Source organism: Ambystoma mexicanum, chromosome 7p (assembly GCF_040938575.1).
Source record: "Ambystoma mexicanum isolate Mex_15411 chromosome 7p, UKY_AmexF1_1, whole genome shotgun sequence".
Lineage (NCBI taxonomy): Eukaryota > Metazoa > Chordata > Amphibia > Caudata > Ambystomatidae > Ambystoma > Ambystoma mexicanum.
This window is the reverse complement of record NC_090939.1, coordinates 819,480,088-819,507,724: the sequence shown is the minus strand read 5'-3', so window position 1 is coordinate 819,507,724 and position 27,637 is coordinate 819,480,088. Positions and strand designations below refer to the sequence as shown.

The 27,637-nt window shown below is 45.7% G+C and overlaps 1 protein-coding gene across 7 annotated transcripts in view; it reads left to right on the top strand.

Moving 5' to 3' along the window:
- The window catches only part of LOC138525572 (uncharacterized), a 1,145,196-nt gene that overhangs the window by 145,834 nt on the left and 971,725 nt on the right, over positions 1 to 27,637 (top strand). For all 7 annotated transcript variants that reach the window (XM_069635615.1, XM_069635611.1, XM_069635616.1 and 4 more), the window contains exon 2: positions 15,114 to 15,218. In XM_069635615.1, the coding sequence (XP_069491716.1) occupies positions 15,114 to 15,218 (105 nt within the window). The remainder of the gene's footprint in view (positions 1 to 15,113; positions 15,219 to 27,637) is intronic.

The window sequence follows — 27,637 nt, the reverse complement described above, 5'->3', positions numbered from 1 at the left end:
TTTGGTGACGGAGGTCACAAGTTCAGAATGAAGACTTAATGAGTCGCATAGTCCTGAAAATTGATGGGAGACTTGCCAGGAAGGATGCTGCCATTCGTACACGAGATCTGATGAAAAAGACAGCAAAGGTTCCACAGATGCACAGCTAAGGACCGTGAATAGTCTGCGGCGTGGCCCCAGTGTGGATGGAAAAGAGCCGTTGCCTGCATGCATGGGTTTTCATTAAAGGCTATTGCTTTTGATTGGGGAGAAGGTCCTGTTTTGAAAAACCTAGTGGTGTTTTTTGGTTTGTTTTTTCAGACCGTTGTGCTGTTACTTTGCTTCTTGGTTTTACTGCCTGGTCTTAAAATAAACGATGGTTGTAATTTTATGGCATCCCCGTTTTAGGATTTTAGGTCTTTTAGGTTTTACAGTCGGAAAGTCAAGCAACTTAGAGCTTGCATTGGAGATGCTACATTTTTAATTTTTTAACTCATCATTGTGCCATGATTTTAAGACACTTTTTAAGGTTTTCGATTTAAATGGTTCTAAACACCTGGAGGAAGTCAAGGAGACCCGAGACCAATAAGAGTGCTGGTTTTTAAGTTCAGACGAATACTGTCCTGAAAAACATTGTCAGAATCCCTGGCTGTTCCTTGTAGATGTCTAACCCGGTGTTACCAAAAGGCTTCTCCTCCATCCCCCAGGGTGCACGCCAAACGCGCCAAAAAGGAATCCCCACACCCGCTTGCTCGTCACTCTCGCCTGATTTTGAGGCAACTCTATAACTTCAATTTGGGAAAGATGTCGAAACCCTGCAGGTTTTTTTTTTCAGGGTTATCTCGGTGAGATGCGGAGCTGGCGGGATAAACGGTGGCCACAACACAAAAGAAGGCCAAAAAACGAGCTTGCTGGTTCTCTTTAGTGCTCAGCTTAATCTTCACACACCGGTGAAATAACCATCTTTTTAATAAACAATTGAACGTGTGTGTGCGCTAATGCGGGCTATTTGCCCCCCAAAAAGTCTTACTGTCCCCATAGTACTCACCATAGGCTGTGGTGGTGTGCCGCCTATCAACAGCAGGGATAGCAGGAGAAAGTACAAATAACTGCCTCGCCCTAGGCCAGCATTCTCTCTCCTGTCTGTAGTCTGGCCCACCACTCCGCGCCCACAGAGAACGCAATATTAGGGAGGTACTTGAGGTGAGAAAGGGAGGAGAAGAAAAACAGAGCTATTCATTCAAGACTCAAGGCATTGCCTGCATGCCCTAATGTGTGATGTATCAAAAAGAGAGGAAGGGAATCCTATTCTTTATTCTGACCCTCCCACCCCCGTTCATCCCTAATAAAAAAACCGTACCGTAAGTTGTTTTGAAAGCATAATTCTTTCAATATGGTCAAAGAAAGGGCAGACGAGGCTATACTGCACCGGGTGTTCTAAAAGTAAGATGAACCTGGATAGCTAATCAATATGTTATAAGGCTGCTGCTTGCTCAAGTGTGTGAAGGATTCTGCCCATTGCCTATTCAATAAGACTAAAAAAAACCATCCACACTGGTAACTAAGCGCATGCCCAAACAATATACAGACAGAAAAAATTAACAGCATAGTGATTTACTGAAAGCAAAATAGCAGCAATTAAAGTTGATACCCTAATGAACGATGACAAAACAGATTTGTGCCCTAGCCAACAGGTGTTTCAACCCTTCCAGGTCTTTACCAAGGCTTCACAAAGGCATATGGGTCTTTTTCACATTTGTTCTTTACACACAGTTCAATAAAGTTGTTCTTTCAATATGGGGTATCTTTATAGCGCTATCCCTTAGATAAAAGTTTGAACGGGTTCTGTAACATATATTTAGTTCTAATTTCATTCTTAAGGACCGACACACATAGTATTTTATGTAACACATATACTCCTGTATCGTGACTCTACTGGCAGGTGTATTCTTTCCTGATGGACCTTGTAATGATCCTTCACTTTCTTTTTTCTTTGTTTCCTTAGGACTGTAGGGGAGACAGAGACAAAAGAACACATGTTCCTTAGTACTAAACCCTATTGGGAATTGGTACTCTCTACTGGCAAGGTTTCTTGTTTTAAGTGTACTCACATATCCTCACATCCTATCCTTATGTACACAGGTGATTCACCTGTAAGAGACCAACACCTATATTAGCAATCTCTCTATTTGCCAAAAAGAATCCAGCTTTCAGAGATGCAGAATTGTATATTGAAAGGACAGCGGAGGGTAGAGTCACCTGTAATTCATGATTATTCAGGTAGATGTATTGACCTCCTAACATTGGTTCCTTTCTGTTACTAGCCAGCATACTCTCAAATACTCCTGCTAGGAGATTTCAAATTAGGTTTTAATGATCCTAATGACCATCATACTCTAGCAATATCGAATGTACTTACGGAACAGGGATTAACACAAAGAATGACCCAAGCCACCCACAACAAAGGGAGAACCCTTGACTGGGTGGCTGACCTCAACTGCTCATTCTTTATCAAATCTATTATGCCTCAAACCTGGACTGATCACTTCCTGCTCTCCTTCACTATCTCCACTAATATTGCCAATTCCAAGGTCACTCCTATAGCACCTCCACTCCCTGCGAGGAATAACAAGAACATCACTGCAGATAAGCTTATACCACTTATCATGCCTACTCTTAATTCACTGCCGGACTCAACCATTCCAGATAACCTAGTGAATGCTTATAACACCACCGTGACCAAAGCTCTAGACACAATTGCCCCACTCAAGTTGAGGAAAAGTAAACCCAAAGCTCACTTGAACACATGGTTGAGCCCCACTTAAAATCCTTGAGAACCCAAAAAAGAAAACTAGAAACCTTGTGGAAACTTTCTCTGACTGAGGAAAACAAAACGAATCTGATCAACCTAGCCACCTTTTATAAAAAAGGAAATAATACGCACCAAACGAGAATCCTATTATGAGAGGATCAATCAAGCTAGTTCTAACACCAAAGAATTGTTCACCATCCTAAGGGAAATGGAAGCACCCGCTCCCCAGACAGTCGAGTGTCTGAAAGACAAACTCTGGTGCACAAATATTCAGAATGCCCTAGTCAATAAAATATCTCTACTTCAAAGTAAGAATGCTAATACAAAAAGCTAACCTAACTAACATAGGTAAGCATAGCACAGCCAAGTCTACACCCAGGAAGTTGAAAAAAATCATCTCCTCCCTCAAACCATCAAGGTGTCAAGGAGATAGCTGCCCTGCAAAGATAACCAAAGAAGCCACTAAAGACCTAGCACCTTTCATAACCAAATTGATCAACTCCTCATTCACCTCTGGCATTGTTCCCAGTAACTTAAAGGTGTCATGGGTCCTACCCCTTTTGAAAAAACAAACACTGGACCCCTCAATCCCTACCAACTATAGGCCGATCACCATCGTACCTTTCTTAAGATCCTTGACAAGGTAGCTTATATCCAAATACAGGAGTACTTAGAGAACCACCACCTCCTTGGTAACCGCAAATCCAGTTTAAGACCACGCAACGGTACTGAGACAGCTCTCATAGTTGCAAAAACACAGATCGATGAACTTAAGGACAAAGGAAAAACAGCATTGCTACTACTTCTCGATCTCTTGGCCGCCTTCGACCTGGTGGATCACCAAGTACTTTGCCAACACCTTGCCATGGCGATGCACTTCTCACAAGAAGCGATCACTTGGATTAAATCCTTTCTAGATAACAGGACTATGAGAGTCTTCTTACCACTATCAGCTGCGGACCCGATACCGATAACCTGTGGTGTGCCACAAGGTTCCTGTGTATCCCCCACAATGTATAATATATTCACCAAGCCATTGTTCGATGACCTAGATCATCTGGGTGTCACCTACACCAACTATGCAGATCACACACAGATCCTCATACCTCCCACAGGAGATTATGACAAGTCTTGGCCTTGGTGAATGAAATATACCTTATCATCCAGGCCTGGATGGCCGCACATGGCCTATGCCGGAACGATGAAAAGACTGAGCTCTTAATACCTGGGACCACAGCCAACCTTAACAAACTGAGTTCGAATTATACCACCTTCAATATCGACGGTAACACCATTAAAATGGTCAAGGAAGTAAAAACCTTAGGCTTTTACCTTGATTCTGCCTTCACTTTTAACAAACAGGTTAACGCCTTGGCTTCCTCCTCAGCATACACCTGTAAGCTGATCAGAGCCTGCAAACCTTTCTTGTCCAATGAAAGCTGCACAATCTTAGCTAGAGCTCTTATCCTCTCTAAGCTGGATTATTGTAATGCTTTGTATTTTAGGGCGAGCAAATACATCACTAACAAAATCCAAATAACGCTATCAGAGCTGCTCAAGGCATACCCAGGAGAGAACACATTTCACATTTGAGGAGAGGGAAAAAATGGCTCTCCGCGAAGAACAACATTTTGCTCAAAACTCTATCTCTGACGCATAAATGTATCAACTTAGAAGCCCCCATCTATCTCGCCGAGAGAATCACCAAACAATCTACATCACGACCAACAAGAACAATCAACTCATCTTGTTTGGTTGTGCTACGATTTAAACGAAAAAAAGCAGGAGGAAACAGCTTCCCTGTTATGGTTGCACAAGCATGGAATGCCCTACCTCACTCATTGAGAGCCAACCAACCCTTCTTCATGTTCAGGCGTAATACTATAAAATGGCTAGTTGCGAATGACGCATCCCGATAGCTAAGAATTTCCGTCCTTGACTATACCTAGCAACCCGACCTTCTTCTCCACTATACCTGTCACTTTTGTATATATCTTGTATAATTCAGTGTACACCTTGTATTTCTATTGTATTTTTTGTATAAATCACTGTAACTGTTTTTATATTTGAATCCCCTGTAACTAAGCTTAAAGTATACTTGTGACCTATTTTCCGAAAGGCGCCCAGTTCCCTCTGGGTTGGGGGCGCCATACAATTAAATAGACAAGCAAACAAACAAACCTTTGCTTGCTGTTTGCTTTCAATATGTCACGTCCGTGCCATGACGCTGTGCACAATGACATTTTGGTGGCATACCTGATGCACGCGCCAACGTTTATGTGCAATGACGTCATAGTGTCTTGACATCTACCCCCCTTTTTCCACAGGGGGTACAGAGGATACAGAAAGGGGAAACAAAGCATGCTTTTAATGTGTCTCAAGATTAGGGCGCATTTTTCCTTGCCCTAGGGCTCCAGAGTTCACAAAAGAAACATGGATTCTAAAGCAGGTAATCAGTATTTATCTAATTTAAGAGGGCTGGCCTTCCAGAGGCAGGGAAGGGCTATCAGGAATTCTCCTCTACGCCAGGCGTTAACTGACCCCAGAGATGGTCTCCTGGAGTCAAGAAGGAACAGCCTCAGCCATTAATAGCTGTTTATTCGACAGAAAAGGGGAGGCATTGGCTGCCTTTCTGAAAGAAGGTGGTGTCCTGCAGGGGTGTTGCTAAGCCTGGAAAAGATCCGGGGCTACACTAATGTTAGGACTCTCAGGACTCGGGGCTAGCTAGCATTTTGGTTGTAGCCCCTGAGCTTTTATCCGGGGCTACAACCAAAAGACCCCAGGCTATAGCCCCATAAGCCCCCCATAGCAACGCCTCTGGTGTCTTGACTGTCATTTGTACCCACATTTGAAAACGTGTAAACGATTTTTATAATTCCTAGCAGGAGCTTCTGAATTGTATTTGCCTACTTTTGAAACTAGTTCCAAAAGCTGTGAAATTACATATATTTTGGCCATGTGGGTTCATTTGATTGCCTGGTGATTAAAAATAATAAATAAATGTCTTGAATCATGCTTACCTCTAAAGGATATTCTAAGAACTTGAACCGTGCCTCACTGTTCTTGACTTTAATTGGCACATACAAAAAGGTGCCACACATTGAGATATGGACCTTTGATTGGCATTTTTGACCACCCCCATGTCAGACGAGTGCACTGCTATTCACCACTGCCCCTGACTGGTGACGAATGTAAGGCATCTTAATGGTGAATCACTTGGAATGTTCCAATAGGTGGGGGAGCATTCCATAGCCTGACTGTATCCCGAAGGAGCTAACCAAGTCCTTCAAATTCTTTTTGTTTAAAGCTTTGTTGTTAGATTTTCAGAAAGATATAAACAGTGAAGTGGGAAAAACAAGCAAGCAAGTAGAAATATATTAACACCATATAATTAACAGTACACAACCCCCAATACACAGGCAAAGGAAAGAGAAAGATAACCAAACAAAACACAAAAGGGGGAGGAGGGTTGCCATCAAATTCTAAAACCTTACATATACACTAACCCTTACGTCCTTGGCAGACTAACTTAGTGGTTCACACCAGACATATTTTCAATAGTTTAAGAGTCCTTTCCTTCTGCTTTGCGATGGTCTGGAGGTAGGTATGTGCTACTGGGTGTAAGGATCACAGGTTAACAGTGAGCGAAGTGAGCGGAAATGGTCGGGAGAGGTGTTCCACTATTTTCATTATTTTCTGTTTACCATTCCTCTACTTTTTATGACCAAATTCACCATTCTATGCAGAGGATCTGCCCATTCATGTCCCTGTGCAAGTGCCAAGCTGTGAGAGGAGCCTTAGTTACTAGTCACTTGGACTATTGCAATGCCCCGGCCGCACCACCTTGTTACATGTTGCACAATGCATCCGCCTACCCTCTCCCCTGCCGAGACCACAGTTCCACTACTTTTTTCGGTACACTTCTACCACTGCAGGTTAATCGAAGTGCTTGGCCAATCATGGATTTTGTTTATTCGAAAGCATGTCTTGTCATCCAGATTTGATCATTGACACTTGCATCAGCGGGTGTCTATGGAAAGACTCAAGAGGAGTCCTTTTGTTAAAGTATTAAGCGCTTCAGAGGCACTTTGACCGACCTTTAGACATTTTACTGTATGTATTGAAACCTCACCCAATATGGCATTTTAAAACTTTTAGCAGGTTTGACCCGCAAGCTGCTTGAAACCATGGTCTATAGAGATGCCAAACCGATGCCCTTGAAACAAGCACTCTTACAATATTATTCTACAAAACAAAGCTTGGGCCCAAAAACAGCCCATCCATGATGCATCCAGGGGTCAGCTTATTTTCAGGGCAGTTGAACCGGATCCTATAATCAATAATATGGGACTTCACCACATGTATATAGTAAATGTGCATGTTTTGGGCCTGCATGCATATGTTTTTATCACCCATATGCACTGAGCATGGACACAGAAGGCCTCATTACGACTTTGGAGGCAGCCATGCCCTTAATAAGGGCATGGCTGCCTCCAAAATCGGGTCCGCGTTCCCTGAATGGGGAATTACCGGGCCATTTCGAGTTTGGAGGGCCCGGTTATTCCTCCTACAGGGAACCCGGGCCCGGACGTTCCCATTCCCATTTGAGCCCCCATAGGGCTCAATGGGAATGGGTGCGGGAACTAACAACGGGCCGAATACGACCGGCCCGTTGTTAGCTCCCAGGTCCCCTCGCGGGACCCAGAAAGGACGTCTGGTAAAACCAGACGTCCACATCGGGTCCTGTGTGGGAACCTCGTAATATTGCGGAATGGTGTTAACGGGCCCGCCACTATTAGCGGCGCCCGTTAACCCATTCCGCAATACTTGTAATGAGGCCCATAGCCTTAAAATGGTATTCACCCAAAATAGCAAATAAAAAATGATGTGTTTTTGTCGCATTCGGCATAGGTAAAAAATGCTCAATCCGAAAATACCGAACTAGGGGAGCGTGGGTTGCGGGCTTGTCTCCCGGTCCCCTAGTTCAATATTATCGGGTTCAGGGGTTGCAGGGGTTTACCCCCCCATACATGAAAGGGAAAGCAGGGGACACTTGCACAAATTCCCGAAAAACTCGAATTGCAAAATGCGACGAAGTGGGCCTCGCCATTTTGTAATTCGAGCTTTTCGAAATGTGGTGTGATAACGCAGATCCCTTAAAATGAGTGATGAAATACATTTTAAATGATTAGAAAATGAATTGATGTAAATTTCAAGAAATACGGTTTGCATATTTCTGGAAATGCACATTTGTTACCACCAACCCGGAAGATCTCCTGCCATGCCTCAGATCTCAAGGACCTCTGCAGGCTGTTGTCGACATAGAAGCATCCAGCAATTCTTTAAACAAATCTGCCTCAATCAAGCTCGCCTAAATTCATGAGGTGGCCTGATAGACAGTGCGTCCGGACCCTAAGCCAGGAACCGAGACGTCTTAGGCAGCTTTTATGGTTAAGTTTGTATCCTGCACAGAGGCATGCTACTTCTGCACCTGCCACAGATAGAGACCCTTGTGCATTCGTATAAGTGTATTTGTATTTTGTATTTTATAGAATTTATATAGCGTTTTAATCCAAAACGTTTTACAAGAGGAGCAAGCAAGATACAACAAGCATTAAATAACAATTGAATCAAACCAGAAAACAGTGCAAAAAACAATTTACATTATAGAAGAGGATTGGTGAGAGTAGAGAGGGACCAAGGTGGGAGAGGGAGTAGGAGGTATGAGTAGTGGTAAAAGCAGATGTAAGAGAGGAAGCAGAGGGTGTAAGGGAGAAGTATGGAAGAGATGAGGATTAGAGAAGTGCAGGAAGTAGGGTAGAAGGGAGTAGAGTGGAAGGAGAAGGTGAGGTGGTACAGAAGTAGGAAAGGGAGTAGGAAGTCTGGGTAGAAGTAGTAGCAGAAAGTAAGAGGAAGCAAACGGTGTTAGGGAGGTGAATGGAAGAGATAAGATTTTAGACAGATGCAGAAGGTAGAGTAGGAGGGAGTAGAGCGGATGGAGAGGGGAGGCGGTTCCAGTGGAATGGAGCGAGCAGTTGGAAAGAGCAGAAGCGGGATGGGGCGCAGGGTGGTGGAAGGTTACACTGATGACTTTTCAGCGGCATATTTAATTAGTGCAATCTACACGGCACACGCATGGGTTATGCCTCAGACATTTTGTAAGAACCCACGATGTGTTGCTGAGAGATACCAGTACAGCCAGTGTCCGCCTTAATGTAGGCCCCCACTCTCCTCAGCTCCTACTATATAATTCACCACCTCTGCAAGGCTGGCACACCGGTCTGCAATGGGCAGTTATTAGCTCTGTTTCAGGGGACAATGCATGTCAAGTTTGCATTCTCTGCTTCGTTTCTGCCGAGGGAGGAGTGTGTCGCGTACCCCCTCACAATGTCAGATATGTGGTTAGCAATTGCAGCGGGATGCTGCCCAGCAAAAATATTTAATCTCTCTTTCGCTGCCAACAAATGTGTAGAAAACACAGCCCCAAAATGGTAGTGTGGGCAGTGGTGTTGTCCAGTGGAGTGACTTTGCTGGAAATGTTGAGGGGACATGACATCTAAAGGAAAGGGGCCCCAGTCAAATGAGGGGGACAAAATAGTGTGCTGAGAAAGTTGGGGGGACAACATCGTTGTCCCACCCGAAAATTAGGCCCAGCTGTCTCCTCTATGCATAGCTCTGTTGCCTCAGGGCCATCTTCAAGTTGTACATTCTCTGTCCCTCATTGGGCCTCATTAAATGTTTGCCTGTCCGGTAACTACAGTACTGGTAAGCTTGTTGGTATCGTAGTTACCAAACCGGCAAACTACGAGTTCTGCTCGCGGGTGCCTTTTCGGCCACCAGGTCGGACCCGGCAGGCAGACCGCCACCCGCGAGCAGGGCATGTCGGATGCACCGGCACCATTTTGAATGGTGCCGGTGCATCCGGCCTCCCCATTCCCATTGAGCCCTATGTGGCTCAAATGGGAATGGGGAGCATTTTTTTACTGGCGGCCGGGAATGGGCAAATACCAGGTCTGGCAGGGCCGGAATGACCCGGTAATTGCCCATTCCCAGGCCCCGGTAAAATATGCAAGGTTTGCAGCAGCCTGACAGTTGTCAAACTTGTAATGAGGCCCATTGTCTTGTTTTCACTTGGTCTTTTTGCCTTTGTAGGATACCTTCCCTTCTTTCACACCAAAGATTGACAATTGCCCATGCCATTACAGTTACTGGGTGTATATTTTAATTGAGAACTTCTGGGAAAGGACAAGTTGTTATTGTGTTATATATCGCTTGTCAAGTAAATTGAGCCTCCATAGATGTGTGGTGTATTTAAACATGCCGAGAGTAGAGTTTAGGAACCCTTGCTTTATGTTCTAAATGTAGACATTATAGAATGCCCTGATTTTATGGATTGTTTCTTGTTGCAGCAAAGTTAGCTAAACTCTTTGATAACGACTAGTACATTTCAGAAACGAGTCTCTTTGGGGATCATGAATGATGCTAAATTATGGTTAGTGCTGATATTTAAAATATCTGTCCTACATGCTTTGTGTGCAGTGCATGCGGCAGATGGAGGACATCTGTCTTTCAAATCCCAACATCGACAATCATTTGGTACCTGGTTTAATGCTTCTATGCCATTTTTCCCATTTCCGAAGGTTGCACATAAAAAAGACCAGTTTACTTCGGTTGATTTTGTCCGGCCCCCAGAAAGCAGGAAAAGTACTTGACCACCGGCTTTTTTTTTGTTGGTGTAAATTCGGTGGGGGGCCGGGGTGGATTAGCCCCCTTTTGCTCATCGCCACCTCCTCTTCCCTCGCCCGCCCTGCATACACACACATATTTGCACGCAGTTATATACACACACCCACACAGACATGCACACACAGACAAGGACACACAGAGACTTGCCTGGCACTGTCAGGCCCTGTGCGCCCCCGTGTGCGGTCACAGAGCGGTCTTTCTTAATCAATTTTTTTTCCCAAAAGAAAAAAAAAGGTATTTTAACCAAATACGCATGGGCCGCGTACCTGATATACTATAATTTGATACCTCATTTAATACTGAAGGCCATGTGCAGGGTACCTCGTGTACTATAATTTGATGCTCATTTAATACCGGAGGCAATGGGCCGGTTACCTGATGTACCATAATTTGGTGCCTCATTTAATACCAAAGGCCATGGGCGGGGTACCTCATGTACTATCATTTGGTTCCTCATTTAATACTGGAGGCCATGGGCCTAGTACCTCATGTACTATCATTTGGTGCCTCATTTAATACTGAAGGCCATGGGCCTGGTACCTCATGTACTATAATTTGGTTCCTCATTTAATACTTGAGGCCATGGGCTGGGGAACCTCATGTACTATAATTCGGTACCTCATTTAATATCTCATTTAATACCAGAGGCCATGGGCTGGGTACCTCATGTGCTATAATTTGGTGCCTCATTTAATACCGAAAGGCCATGGGCCGGGTACCTCATGTACTATAATTCGGTACATGATTTAATACTGGAGGCCATGGCCAGGTACCTCATGCACTATAATTTGGTGCTGCATTTAATACTGGAGGCCATGGGCTGGGGAACCTGATGTACTTTATTTTGGTACCTTATTTAATATTATATTATTTAATAGCAAAGGCCATCGGCTGTGTATCTCAAGTACTCAAATTTCCCTTTGTCAGATGTATAGGAGACACTCACGTCATCTATGGAACTTGAGAAATAAAACAGCGTTGGTACTATGTCAATGTAGGCTGATAGACTTCACACATTTTGTACGAAGGCTATTCCCTGCTCTTCCTCTGGCCCCTCTGCAGCCACCTCTCCTCCCTCCTTCTCTGCCTTTCCCCTTCTCTCCTCTGACAAGGTTTCCAGACAAGGCCGATCCATGAAAGTCTCGTCAAAACAGGATCACCCCTGTTCCTCCAAAACTATCAAGGACCACATCGACTCCCTGGCTCCTGCCCTGGCTGACTTTTGCAACCACTCCTTCGCCTCTGGAGTCTTCCCATCCCCACTTAAGCACTCCCTTGTGCGCTCTCTTCTTAAGAAACACTCTTCCGACCCCTCCTGCCCGGCCAACTATCGCCCAATCTCCATCACTCCCTTCCTGGGCAAGCTCCTGGAGAAACTGGCCATCTCCCATCTTAACCTTCATGCTGAATCTGTTGGTAGTCTTCAAGCATGGAAACTGCTCTCCTGAACATCCGTGAGGACCTGCTCTCGAACCTTAACTCCAACACTCCGTGTGTTCTCATTTTGCTCGATCTCTCTTCTGCCTTGGATACTGTCAACCACACCATCCTGCTCAACCATCTCCGTGATAACCTGGGTATCACTGGTCAGGCTTTGGCGTGGCTGACCTCTTTCCTCTCCAATCGACCCTCCCAGGTCCAACTGGGGTCCTTCCTCTCTGACATCTTTTTCTCTACCTGTGGTGTCCCCCAGGGATCTAACCTCTCTCCCTGGCTGTTCAACCAATATCTGGCACTCCTTGCCCACCGCATCTCACTCTCTGCCCCAACTTTCAGTGCTATGCGGATGATACCCAGCTCATTTTCAGGCTACCCTCGGCCTCCTCCCCTCTGTATTGCTCTCCTCTGAAAAGTGCATGGAACTACCATAAATCACCAATGCAATTATAAAGCAAATACTTGAACTCAAAAACAGACACAATAATTCACAGCCACGCACGCTTTAGAAGATAATCAGCTCTTTACGGCTATTTATTCAAAGATTACAAGTACATAGAAATAACTCATAAAACTAACATGGACATAGATCACAGAAAAAATAAAGAAGTCAAAGAAAGAATACATCACCGTGAGCGTATTATCATTCTTCATCTCGCCCATTTACGGCTGGAAGACCCCGAGGACAGCCAGGACGAGAGTGCCACAACTCACAGGAAGGCGAGATGGAGCGTCCTTCTCTGGCTGAAGTCTCACCTGACCCCTCCAGATCTTCCGCCTATGTAGGCACTCCAAAAAAAGGAGTTAATTCTCGAACCTTCTGGAATTGCACCTGTGCAGTTGAGGAACAGCTGTCGGTTGCCAGCTGGGTCAATCGAGAGCCCCCCCCCAAGGAATGCAGGGCCTCCCTGCTCTAAAAAAACATGCTCCACGGAGAACAGTAGCAAGTCATAACAACGTTAGCTTTTCCCAGCAGAAATGGCCTTGACTGCATACCAAGTTTGAAAAAAGCATGTTTGTCTCAGCACTGTGAATCTAACACTTCAGCAAAATGTGTGCAGCCTTTCACTGCGGAGTGAAGTAAATATCCAACATGGCTGCGAGCACTCCCAGAATGCATTGTGCCTGCGCCATTTTGAACTAAGAATAAATTGAGCAGAACACCCTCCTTCCCTCATCTCTGACTGTCTGTCTGCTATCCAGGAATGGTGTGCCACCAATGACCTCTGCCTTAATGCCAGTAAGACTGAGATTCTACTCATCGGCGCACCCACTCCCTCCTTCCCTGCTCCTCTCTGGCCGGCCTCTCTTGGCACTCCTCCTGCTCCTATCTGCAAGGCAAAAAACCTCGGGTCATCTTAGACTCCACACTCTCCTTCTCTCCTCACATATCTGACGTCTCTAAGAAGTCACACTACCAGCTGCACCTCCTCAGAGGTATTCTTCCTTTCCTCTCCTTCCCCCAGAAGCTCACTGTCTCCCGAGCCCTGGTTCTCTCGAAGCTGGACTACTGTAACAGCCTCTATCTAAATTTGCCTGCCTCTACTCTCTGCCCTCTGCAACTTATCCAGAACAGGACTGCGAGACTTGTCCTTGGCATCAAGCCCAGGGATCGTATCTCTCCAGGACTAAAATCTCTACACTGGCTCCCAGTGGCTGCAAGGATTAAGTTCAAAACCCTCTGCATTGTCCACAAGGCCTTCTGAAGCCTGGGGCCTAAATACCTTCAACTCTCTCTTCCTAAATATCTTCCTTCTCAAGCTCTTCACTCATCCGTCTCCAACTCCCTCAGGGTCAGCCGCTTCTCCAAGAAACGAGTTGGGGGTAGATCTCTCTCCGCGGCAGGGGCCTTCCTCTGGAACAGCATTCCTGCCTCCCTGAAACTTGAGGAGAACCATCTCCGGTTCTGGAGGTACCTCAAAACCTTCCTCTTTGCTTCTGCCTTCTCCCCCCCTCTCCCCTGCTAAATTCTTGACTGAAACTGCACTCAACCTGTAACTGGGCCGCTCTCCACTTGCACTGCCTCCCTGGCAACCCCTGCACTGCGGGACTGTCTCTGTATCCCTACAGCCCCCCTTACCAGCACTTGTCTGCACTTACCTTGCACTTGCCACCAGTCTGGCCCTATTATTTATATGTTGTTCCACTACCCTGTACTGCACTTTCCCCCCTCCCTTTCCCCTTGCACTCTTCCCTTCCCTCCACCCATGCACTTGCGCGATCTGAATGACACCTGGCCTATTAGGATCGTTGTCTGTCTTCCCTTTGTTCCCCCCTCTCTGCCTCGTCGCGCCTTGAAACACTTGTGTATAGGCGCGTTACAAATGCCATATCATATCATATCATAAACATTTGACCTGGTGCAAACATGCGTTGAAAGGATATGTTCTTTTGCACCATGCTTTTAATTTCACGTGCACCGCTGCAGAGTTCCTGCACTATGGTGCCTGAGTGCTATTCTGCGATAAATTCAATCAGTTGATATTTCAGTGGGAATTTCAGAATGTCTAGCAGGTGGAAAATAATCAATTTCGCTGGAGAGATATGTGGGCATTGCGCCACCAGGAGGCCCACCTCCCAACTCAACAATTCCATTTAGCTAGAAGAGACCAATGAAGTATGCCTTAGGGATAACATGACAATCGTTCATAGATGTCTATATGGCTCAGCTGCCAGGTACTTGAAGTATGAATTTTCTAGATATGTCCCATCTAGATACTTAAGATCAAAAGACCAAGGCCGGTTGAATGTGATACGTTTCAATCGAGTAACAGGCTTGGGGAAATCCTTCCCAGTATAGGCAGCGCAACGTTGGAATAAGTTGCCCTCAACTCTACGGCTGGAAAACAACTACCAGACGTTCAGGAGGCATTTGAAAACTTACCTGTTTAAATAAGCTGCAAGCCCTATCTAGCAAAAGCCCAGAAGTAGTACCCCAGAAATTAGGACTCTGTCCATAGGTTTGTTTCTATTTTGTGTCCACGCGCGCAGTTGCCTCCAGGCTTTCGGCACGCTTCAAGCACATAAATAAATAAGGAATGTTTCAAAGTGACTTGCTAGGTTTGAAAACAAAGTGTGATTCTGAAACCGTTATGGTGGGAGGCTTAACTGCAGTGTTTTACTTGTTTCCATTCTGCAGTTGACCAAGTGTGGGAAAGACTCCAATCGCAAACGTCAGCGGGGACTGCAGATTTTATGTTGCTGTGTGCCGCGCTCTCAAACCAAGCAGTCCTTGGAAGAAAAGGTGAATTCTTTAGTGCTTAGACCACACCTGTGTCCAAATAGTTCAAATGTGTTTAGTTCTCCAACCCATCCATGTTTTGTAAAAGATTGTTTACTTCATTTGTGCTGTTTTACAGCATCTCTCACTACTGCAGTGCTTCCCACGGGTATGTGTGATGTGCTTTCAGGTTTCTTTTCAGCCTTTGTGTGGTAACCACAGTTTGCTCTTTTATGTTAACATACACCAGCACAAAGAGATCGTTACTGACCTCCTCTCAGCCAATCAGAATGTTCAGAGTGCAGTCAATAACTACAGGTATTGACTGCATTCTGAACATTCTGCCCTCAAAAGCAGACAGTAAATAATTTCGAGGCTAGATTTCCTTCAAGAAGACACTTCCTCTGTGGGAGGACTTTTTTTTGCTGCAACATCCTATTTCCCACACCAAAGAGAAAGATAAAACCTGGGAAAGTATGATTACTTTCTTATAGAAGAACCATTTACTTTTACATGACAACGCATGCATGCACACGTTAAAACCACTCCAGTTTCACAGAGGTTCAAATTAAAATGCTTATGTTATAAAGACAACTTTGTTATTTTAATACCACAAAATATAAACACATTTAATTGACTAATTTTGTATATTTACTTTACTCACTATTAACTTTTTTATTTTGCCAGAAAAACATTTATGGGTACTGCCCCTATGTGCTAATAGCCTTATAGAGCTCAGGAGGGTCAGTATTGCTTGGGGTAATGATCCTCACCCCAAATGATGGCCCTCCGTTGCAGGTCATTATCCAATGATAATGACCCCTCCCCCGGTCTACAGGGCTATATTAATGGCGTCTAGCATCATGTGTGACAAACCTGAAGCACTGGACAATCGGGAAACTAGCAGTCCTACCACTAGCTTTGTCAGATTTTGATCTCACCTTCTTGGAGTTGGTGTCTGAGTCTGAATCTTCCTTCTTTATCTTCCCGTCATTAAATGAGAAGAGATAAGGCCTATCACTCCAGGTCGCCACTGTGCCAACCCAGTAAGAAACCTGGGGGAAAGGGGGCCGCCTGGAGAGCTGGGTCTCAAAGGAAAAAAATACCTTTTGCAAAGGGGAAAAAACCTTGTGGATGGTAAGTCGTAGCGTTTCCAGTGGCAGAGGAAACTTGCAACCGGAGACCCGGAAATGGTCAAATGAAGGATCTACGTGATTTTTCCATTGCAGAAAAGTCTCCGACGGAAAAGTTTGCATGAGAAATGCACGCATCACAAAAGGTTCGTACATTTCCCATGCAAACATAATTTTAAAAACCCTACAAAACCCACACCCCCACCCACAACACACCCACACACCCACACTCACAACTTCCATGATCAGGAACCGGCGCCGCAGGGTCCTTTTCTTTTTTTCTCGGGCAACTGCAGGGGTTTGCCCCCGCAACCCCCGCTCACTATACTTTACCATGTAGTGAGCGGGGTGTTGTGGGGGACACCCCTGCAGCCCCTGTTTTTTCTTTTTTTTCAGGTGTGCTGTAGGGTTGTGAGCGGGGTGTCGCGGGGGACACCCCCACACTCCCCACTGTGTTTTTTAATTTTTTTAAATGCATGCCACTAAAGGTTTGAACTTTTGGTGTTCGAACCTTTGGTGGCATGCATTTATGACCTTTTTGTAAAGGTCGAACCTTTCCTTTCGGTAATTTCTACCGATTCCCAAATGAAGGCTGTTGATCTTGGTCCATGCAGGAATCCCGCTGGAGAGTGCAGAATAGTTCGAGCACCACAAGGAGGGAAGAACAGGACTCGAGAGCGGAGCACAGAGGAAAAGCCAGGAATGGGAATGCAGTAGCAGCGGAGGACAGAATCAAGAATCACAGGTAAACAGGGAATGGGGAGAAACAGGAACCAGATGAGCAGAAGAACCAAGGGGGAGCATGAGGAAACAGAGAAAAGGAAACAGAGAAAAGCTTAGAAGCAAACGATCAGCATACCGCAACAGAAAGGCAGTTGCAACGCGTCGCTCACCAGTGCTACCGGGTATTTGTTGCCATGGATGAGAAGCGTTGTGAATGACGTGAACGTGATGATGCTTGCACAATGCTACGACCCGTGGTCTTCTTGGATCTGGAAGTCCAGCTCCACCGTTGCCATAGTGACCTCCATACATTCAATTGCCAATGTGGCTGTTCTCGCCGCGTAACATTCAGAGATGCCTCACCTGATCTATGTTTGTAGATAGCTATGAAGTATTATACTATTAGATTATCGGGAATGTCCCGCTCTCTTCCTGAGATCTGCTAGATGCTCTGGCCAGCCCACAAATATCAAGTAATCAATAGAAAGACACCAATGTGCTCATCAGGGATAGACCTAGGGGGTGCCACCCTGGGGTTTATATAAGAGCCCAATGCATCCCATACCACCAGCAAGGTAGTGAAATGATATTGACTGGTGACCATGACCCGACATTCATCGCATCTGGCACCTAAACCTACCTCCACCATTAGCGAAGATCTCAATGTGTCAGGGATTAAGTAATTCGTCATTGGTGTCGTTCTTATCCTTCGCTTTCGACTCCAGAACTATTATGCTAGCCTTGGGATCATGAAGGGAAGACAGGTTTTCATCACACAGTTGAATATCATCATCATTTAAAACTCTATTTTGTCATACAAAATGCCATAGTGAAAAACATGTACCAATAACATAGATAACATTTCAATAAATCTGTAAGTAAAATAAAACAGCAAGTTTTAATATCACAAAATTACAGATTGAACAATCGATACCATCAAACAATTCAACGTACAATAGTTCCTTTAACAATGCAAACAATGAAAAAGCAAACAAATACAAAGACCTACTGAAAAACTTGAAGTCATTAGCATCAGTAGTAGGCCCAATGCGGGCCCCTGAATATGGAGAAGAGCCTGACACCCCAGGATCCAGAAGCAAGGATAAATAACATTTCCTCAGTTTTAATGCTCCCTTCAAATAGGAAAGCAATGCCCACGCCACATACACTGAATCGGTTTGTAACAAATAACATAGGGCAGGACGACACGGAACAAAATTAAACTGTGGAAGGACAGGAAGAATTGTTCGCTGTGAATGGAGGAATACAAGGGACAAAACATTACAAAACGTAAAATGTCCTCTTTATAAAAATCACAATAAGGACATCTAGGTGGATCAGAAAAACCCTTCCATTTAACTGTGTCCCCTCTTAAATTTAGTAAGTTAAAACGAGCCTTAGTGACAGGCCACTTCAGAATTTTGATCACTAAATAGAAGATAGGGTTGAATGGGTTCTGTTAGCAGGGATTTGCAAAGCATTAATTTCTTGAAATTCCTTGAGACCTGAAATAAAGATTTTTTTTAAACTGTTTTTACATTCAACACTGAGTAAACCACCCAGAGAAATGAGTGACAAGTCATTAAATTGGGAGATTGTTGATGTAGCTTAGACAAGGAATTTTAAGCCAGCTTTCCGCCTTCAAAATAACTCAAATAATATGCTGTGTCATAGTCACTCTTGAGTTCGACCAAATTCGAAGCCAACATAAGAGAGCGACCAAAGCCCAAACATCCTCCAAAAAACCAAAACCCAATTCTGAAGGTACTGAAAATGTAAGCATAGAGCCTGGGAGACACAGAAGTCCTGTTAGAAATGTATTTTCTCTCACTTGTAAAGGGCTCACTTTTTTAAATGCCCCATAGAAATGCGCCATAATTTGACGTTGCCTTAGTTTGTGCCCTATAAACTTTCAGAATCATTCCTAGGGGTTGACCGGTGCACATTGCTTTAAAACTTGAAACCGCACCCAGGGATTGGGCCATGCGTGACTGACGAGGAAAACCGGACACCCAAATAGTCATACTCAGATACCGTTGGGATGACCACCCCATTAATCAACATGGGGCACATTTTGGTCGTTTTTCTGCCAGGCCCACAGGCCGTGACTGCAGATTTCACAGCATTAATTTTTGAAAAACAGCAAGTTCATGAAAGTCATATACACCTCAATCAACCTCTGGAGAGCATTCAGTCTTCGGCAATAAGGACAGTATCGTCGCTGTATTCCAAAAGTGGCAACGCCATAACACCTACCATGAGGAAATCAGCACCAGACTCAACCAGGGGACTATGAAGGCCGTTATTATACAAAGTAAACAGAACAGGGGCCAGAATACAACCCAGATGCACTCCCAAATTCACGGCAAAATAGGAAATGCTCTGAACCCTGTCCCCATATGGGACTCAGGCTCTGTTTCCAGAATGAATATGTTTAAGGATATCAGTGATCTCCCAGGGGCAATCCATGGACCCGAGCACCGTCCACAGTTCTGACCGATTGACCTTGTCGAAAGCGGTGCTCAGGTCCACTATGGCCAAGTAACAGCCTCTCTCTCAATAAACACTGATTTCAGAATCAACAAATGTAAATTTACCACCTGCTCAGACGTTCCTTCTCCTGCAACTGGGTTTCTGCCAGTATAGAGTACTCGGAAATCCAGTGCTCCAGACACCCCAACAACACTCCCAAATATTTTAAAGGATGAGTCTAGCAATGACACCAGTCTGTAGGCCAGTGCACTGGCCCTATTGCCCTTTTTAACAATGGGAAACATGGTAGCTAGTTTCCAGAAGGGTGGTAGAGTCCCCAAAGTTAAAATAGCATTAAAGCTAATAGTAAGCAAAGGCGCCCACAACTCTTCAGATGCATGAAAGAAGTCTGCCGGGACCATGTCCGGGCCATGGTCCCGATTATGAGATTCACTGCGAACCGCCAAATATCAACACAATAACCCACTGTGAAGGTTTTGTGATTTTGGACGGTGACTTTGTATGGTGATTATGACAACTGGCAGTCATTCTGTTATGCCGAGCAAATTTAAAAAAACCTTGCAAAATGACTTGCATTTCAGTAACGCGAGTTGATGGGAATGTTATACAGAAAGCCCCATAGAGTCTGAAACTTGTAGTGGCTACAAAATGACCTGGAGGTGGTGAAACATGTTGGGCAAGCTTTCACCATGTTTCTGCACCCGAGGGCCTTGTTTGTCTCTGCCTCTCTAGACGGAGTGGGCTACAACATCTGTATATGGAAACTGACAGTGCCACTACACATCACATTTAGATCTGGGTATAGAAGCTGTGATTCCTATGGAGTCTGCTTGCTTTTTTGCATCACAAAAGAGCAAGCAGAATCCATAAAGATGCTCTCAGCGCTTCATTTATAGAATAGGTTCAGGGCCCAAATATTTTCTAGCACACTTATGCCACATCAGGGAGGCAGCTCACTGCTGCCACCACCCACTGGTGCTTTCCAGAGTGTCAACATATCTAGGGTTAACGCTGAAACTCCCAGCAGCTCGATGGGGATGATGGGTGCACTATTCATGGCAGAGGTGTGATTTACAAATGCAAATGAACCAGGGGCCAGTTTCTCAAAACATTTTGTGGCCTAAGTGAGGAGGTGCTCTAGTCATCTCCTCACTTGCGCCCCAAAAAAGAGAAGCCCAATTCCAAGGGCATCTGAATGAGTACATCTTAGAATCGCTCATTCAGATACTCTTTTTCCCCATTTGTGAAAATAAGGGGGTGTTTCAGGCATTTAAAAGAACATCCCAACTATACAAATGGGATACACTTTTAAATGACCCGAAATGAGGGTCACCCCATGTGCCTTTTGAAATAGGCACAGCGGGAGGCGTTAATCATGACAGGGTCAGAAATTACTGTGTCATGAGTTTTGGTTTTGGCTAATTATTGTGTCGTAAGCCGCAAATTTGCCAAAACCATTGTTACAAAAGAGAGAGAGAAATGGGGTTCTGAACTGAGAATGTCTGGTTGGCATAGCAACCAGCAATGACATGAAATGAAATAGCCAACTCACTAACATTTCTTTTTTCCAAACTCTTCTGCAGTACTACCCAGTGAGGAGCTCCCTAACAAAATTTGCTTCCACAGTTTTGTAAGAAGCAAGTTGGGTGCTGGCCTTTACATTTCCGAGGTGCACAGTGATTTCATATTGGGCTATTTAGCAGTTTTTTTTGCTGACAATTGGGCTACTTTTGGTCTAGTTTTGATGGCAGTTCTGTTTTTTGTCCTCCTGAGGCTGCCTTTCTACACCTACCCCACGCCCGCTCTCTACCCCCACCCCCACTCTCTGTACCCCCACCCACCAATTACACCCCCATTAGGTGTTGGTTGGGTTTTGTTTGGGCTATTTTGGGCTACTTTTGACAAGTCCTCCCGAGGATGCTTTATTCTTAATTGTGTTTGCCCCCAACCTACTACTAATACCCCACACCCCATCCCCACTCTCTCTACCCCCACCCACTCATCCAGCACTACCCACCCTCTCACCTTACTGCCTCCCTCTCTACCCACACCCACTCAATCCTCACCCTCCCTACACTCAGCGATCCAATCCCTACTCTCTCTACCCCCACTCTCTTTAAGTCCAAGCCAATACACCCTACCCCCACTCTATCTCCCCACACCATGTCCACACTCTCTCTACCCCCACTCACCCATCCTACCCCCAATCTCTCTACCCCGCCCACCCTACACCCACTCTCTAACCTAATGTCAGGCTGAGACTTGAAGAGACATCCTCAGGAGCTGCGCACACCACACAAGGGGAATTGGAAAAAAATAAAAAAGAAACAGATTTCTCCTGTGCCCTCAGGATAACTGCAGTGGAACGAAAAGAAAACAACAATACTTGTTATATTATTACTTTCTATCTCTAACCTCCCTGAAACCCATAACCAAATGTTTAAAAAATGTATACCTGTTATTCCTCTGCTGATTGCCCAGAGGAAGTTCTCAGTTTTTCTTTTCTCTGGACAAGTATGTGCTGGATTGTGGATATTCTTCTTCACTTATTTCTGCCCTTAATTCAAAGCACTAATTAAAGTCCATACCTTGTTATTTTAAACATATTCAACTACTTACTTTTTTCAACTTTAGATAACTACTATTTGGAGTTCCAAGTCACTTGCTCCTTTCATCACGTTAACATTTTAGTTTAAGCTTTGTTAAACAACATTTTCACTTCACCAGACAATAATGAGTTAAATTCCCAGTGTTCTGAATTCTCTCACCTTTTTAAAACTCTGTTGTTGTGATTGCGACCCTCTCCTGTCTCCACGGAAAAGGCAAAATAGTCACTTGGGCAAACCGTGTGTATACAAAAATGAAATTGACATCAAAGGTGCTTCCGCGCTTTCGCTGTTCCAGGGAGTCCAATCGACGTAAAAAAAAAAGCTGTGTGTGTGCTCAACGCAACCCGCCTGATTCTTTGCATGCGCACAAACTATGCATGTTTTAGCAAAATTCAAAGTGTCCTGCCTAATAGTCGAAATAACAACAAACAGGGTAGGCTAATGTAAGCAAGAGAACACGGACAAGCCGTTGTACTCCTTTCAACCGTTAACAGGATAAACATGATAGCACAAAAACAACGGTTTTGTAGGAAAAAGAGCAATTCATTTGTTTCTGTGAAACGGAGAACTGTTGATACAATTGCTCAAACTCAGAACAAAGGGGGGGGGGAGAAAAAAGAGGGGAGGCAAATCCACTTTGGTTATTTCAGCATTGTCCAGAACTGTGGATTAGATTCTGTAGCTGCATGGATGTAGTTGAACGACCAGAGATCAGGTCAACTGTTCGCATTGCTTATCCTGTGTCAATTTTTAATCATTCCCATAGGTCCCAAAAATAAGAAATATTTATAGTTCAAAGTTGGGACAAGCCTAAAGAATGGCAAGATAAAAAGGACATGGGGCTGTGGGGTTTAAGAAGGCTCTTATAAAAAATGCACACTCTCTCCATATGGGTGTGCGCAAGAGCGGTTTTGTGTCACAATATCTTTTTCCTTTTATTGGAGATATTTGTTGTGGGTCATGAGAGCCCTCATGACCTCTGGGGTCGACCGGTTTCAATGGCATGCGTCGATGGAGCCATCTTCATCAGGACCTTGATTCCATGAAAGGACCAAATCCAAAAGTTCAGAATGGCTGAACTTGGTCAGGCATCTCCTGCAGGGACACAGAAGGGGGAGGGACATGGAAGAACAGATTGTTTAGTAGGGACATGGGCTGAAAAAATCTGGCCTTAAGACAGATGCGGGAAACATTCTAAAAACCTCTAATTGAGTGTGAGACTCGTTAAACCACCACTAATGGTCAGCAATATATACAGGAGAGTATTGGTGCCTGATCACCGGTGAAGAAGAATCATCATCTAGGGCGGGGGAGTGGAGTGGGAGGGATGGTCAAGGGAAGTGCTGGGGCCCCTCTCCCATGTGGATACATGCTGGGGTGGCCCAAAAACACAGTTCAGAGAACAGTTACCTCTGTGCACATGGGGTGTGCTGGAGGAGGTCTGATCGTATGCTGGCAAGCAACGCTGGAAAAAGACAAAAAATTGTCTTGAAGTAAGGCAGTAGACTGCTGGAAAAACTCTATAGCAAGGGGCAGTGAAGTCCCCAGTAAATACCTGGTGATTGTTGCTGCTTAGGGCACCTTCGTGGGATACGACTGCTCTGTAGCGTTGTGCTGCTTTAAATGAGTGCGATCGTGAAAGAAGCCTGATCGCCTAATGAAGCAGATCTGCAGCGCGTGCCCGCCTGGCGTCAGAGTGATGTAGGCGGGCGTCAAGGCAACGTCTGCAGGGAGCGGTGTGTACCTAGATCCGTGCAATGTGCCCAACCGCCTCTCAAAAGAGGTGGAAAGCGCATGTGTCCCTTGATCCGTGCAGTGTGCCCAACCGCCTCTCAAAAGAGGTGGAGAGCAAGTGAAAACAGCTGATGCTGCTAGCGGGCATATTATCAGTGGCAGACAGCTGAATAGAGAATACAGGCATCCGTGTGTTGCCGGACCTGTGTAGACATGATAAGACCAATTGGGCAGCATGGGAGGGAGGAGGGAGAAGAGGAGGGGGGAGAGAAGGGAAGGAACAGGTCTCAATGGTGGAGATCACTCCAGGACTCTTTCGCAAGAGGGGCCCATCTTAGAGAGGGCAATGGATGTCACAAAATAAAGAAACATCAGAGGGGGGCAGACCCTCTCAGAAGGGGCAAGAACTGCAATGGAAGGGCTGAGGATTCAACAGAAGGCCATCAGAGGGACCTAAGGGAGCACAGTGTTCTTACTTGAGTGTCGTGTAGACCGATGAGACCTCCGTCCCCAAGTGATGCACAGGGGAACAAAATAGAAACCCGCTGTGCGACCCTTGATGCCACAGGTGAGAGATGTCTTCCCAGATCCACGGAGCCTCTGGAACACCGATGCTGCTGTCAAGAAGGAATGAGGTTAAGCACCAGGCAATCACAATACAGGCAGGTAAACAAAAGAATCTAAAGTGTCTTACCTATCTGGTGTAAGGGAGACCCAGGTAACCTAGCAGGGAGGTTCGAGGCTCAAAAAGATACAGCGGTCCCTGGAGTGGTAGAACCGCAGGTAAGCGTGGATACAGGTAGACCACCTGTAAGATAGGGCTTGACTTGGGCGTAGAAGTACAGCAAGATACCCAGGGATGATCCAAAGACAAGTCGATGTGCAGTCCAAAAATCCGGCAACAGGTAAACAGTTCCAAGCAAAGGTACAAGGGGTGTCCAAGAGAGTCCAAGATCGAGTTCCGTGGTCGAGGTATCAAGGAGCAAGTAATAACGCCAAACAGGGTCCGAAGCCAGCTGAGAAGCAATGATCGTCCTGCCTCTCAGTTCTTTATACTGTGTGTCCCTGGGTCATGTGACGTCTCTGGGCCATGTGACGTCCACCAAGATCACGTGAGGAACGCCACACTGTATCACGTGACCGACGTGATGACGTAACGCCGTCCCTTCTGCGATACATCCTCCAAGGCAGTTGCCAATGCAGGAAAGGTTGTAAACGAGCCCGTACACCAAAGAAGGTACGGTGTTTTCGGTTCTGTGGGTTCACCGAATCCCTTGAGCCTCGAAGCTGGGGTGGAGATGTTTGGGGAATGTGAGCAGTGTTCTGATGTGGGGAGGCCTGATGTGCTGAGGATCGCCTAACATAGCCCCTCCCCAACGGCCCACGACCCCGTGGGCAGGATGGATGGTCTAAATGGAAACGGGCTACCAAGCGAGGGGCGTTCAAGTCAGAGGCGGAAACCCATGATCGTTCCTCCGGGCCGTAACCCTTCCAATCCACCAGATACTGGATCCCTCCCCTAAACCATCTGGAGCCCAAAACGGCCGACACCTCGAAAACATCAGGAGAGGACAAGGACACCGGCGCAACAGGGGTACGAAGACGGACAGAGTCAGGACAGGGTTTGAGGAGGGAGACATGAAACACAGGATGGATGCGCCAAGAGCTGGGAAGCACTAGACGGAAAGCCACCGGATTAACAACCTTTGATATCACATAAGGGCCGACAAAGCGAGGTAGCAACTTCCGACAACCCACTAGGCGAAGATGACGGGAAGACAACCAGACCCTGGAACCCACCACCAGAGGGGGAGCAGCCCGACGTTTGCCATCCACACGGGCCTTCATAGCAGCCTTTGCTTCAGTGAGATGAACCACTGTAGCGTGTAAGGCAGAAAGATCCCTAAGACATGTCGTGGCCGCAGGGTTCGCAGAATCAGAGGCATCAGGGACCGGCAAGACCTTGGGATGTTGGCCATAGAGGGCGTAAAAAGGAGAATAACCAGTGGCTGAATGAGCCGCATTATTATATGCGAACTCCGCAAGCCGTAAAGCGGCCAACCAAGAGGTCTGATGTTGCAATATAAGGCAACGAAGGTATTGTTCCATAGATTGATTCGTCCTTTCGGTCTGTCCATCGGTCTCAGGATGATAGGCCGAAGAATACCTGGTATCAATGCCCAATAGCTTCGTCAGGGATCTCCAAAACCGAGAGGTGAACTGTGACCCTCGATCAGATATAATGACCGAAGGAAGGCCGAATAGCATGAACACATGTTCAAAAAACAAATCCGCTAATACAGGAGCCGAAGGGATCCCTTTGCAGGGAACAAAACGGGCCATTTTAGTGAACGTGTCCACCACCACCCAGATGGAGTCGAAGCCCTTCGACTTGGGGAGATCAGTAACGAAATCCATCGTCAACGTATGCCAGGGCCTGGGAGGCACCGGAAGCGGAAGCAACAACCCAATTGGTCGACCCCTTTGATGTTTAGCCTGAGCACATACTGCGCACGATCTAACATAACATTCTACATCGCGCTTCATAGAAGGCCACCAACACCAACGCTTGAGAAGATCTCAAGTGCGCTCTTGTCCGGGGTGAGCGTTAAAGGGAGCGTCATGAGACCACTCAAGGGCCAGATTACGTGTGTCAGGTGTGGGAAGGAACAGGCGTTCATGTACGAACGGTAATCCATCAGAAAACACTGGGTCCCATTCTCGCAACTGGTCAGAATGATCGCTAGTCCAGGATCGAACCGAGTCTATCAGTGACAATGAGGGAGTACAGAGACAAATCACATGACTCTTTCCGAGAACAGTGTCGGGGAATGTAGGCAATTGGACCCCCCCCGGGGAACGTGACAAGGCATCCGCCTTCCCATGTGCCGTTCCAGGACGGTGCATAATACGGAAGTCAAAAGAGGAAAAGAAAAGATGCCATCGGACCTGTCTGCTATTAATGCATTTCAGAGAGGCCAAATCCTGTAGATTCCGATGGTCGGAGTATACTGTGATGGGATGTTTAGCCCCCAGAAGATGATGACGCCAAACACGGAAAGCGTCCATGACAGCCAAGAGTTCTTTTTCCGTAACGGTATAATGAGACTCAGTACTGGAAAACTTACGGGAGTGGTATGCCACTGGATGTAATTTGCCTGTATTAGGACATGTTTGTGACAGTACCGCCCCGAGGGCAAAGGAAGAGGCATCTGCCTCGACTATGAACGGAAGATCAGGATTGGGATGTTGGAGTACCGGTGCGGTAGTAAAGGCGGTTTTCAAAGTCTCAAAAGCCTCCTGCTGTTCTCTCTGCCACTGATATGGTACCCGAGGACTAGTCAGGGCCGTGAGCGGGGCTACAATCGTAGAAAAGGAAGAAATGAAACGCCTATAAAAGTTGGCGAATCCTAAAAAGGCCTGCAAGGACTTGAGTGTTTGAGGTACTGGCCAATCTAAGACTGCTTTGACTTTAGACTCGTTCATGGATAACGCCCCAGGGGTGATGTGGAAACCCAAAAACTCAACAGAGGTCTTATGGAACTGACATTTCTCAGGTTTGGCAAATAAGGAATGTTTGCTTAAACGGGTTAATACTTCTCGGACGTGTTTTACATGGTCATCAAGATCACGAGAGAAGATCAGGATGTCGTCCAAATACACAACCATGTACACATCCAGAATATCCCTGAAAATGTCATTCATGAATCGTTGGAACGTGGCCGGGGCGTTACATAAGCCAAAGGGCATG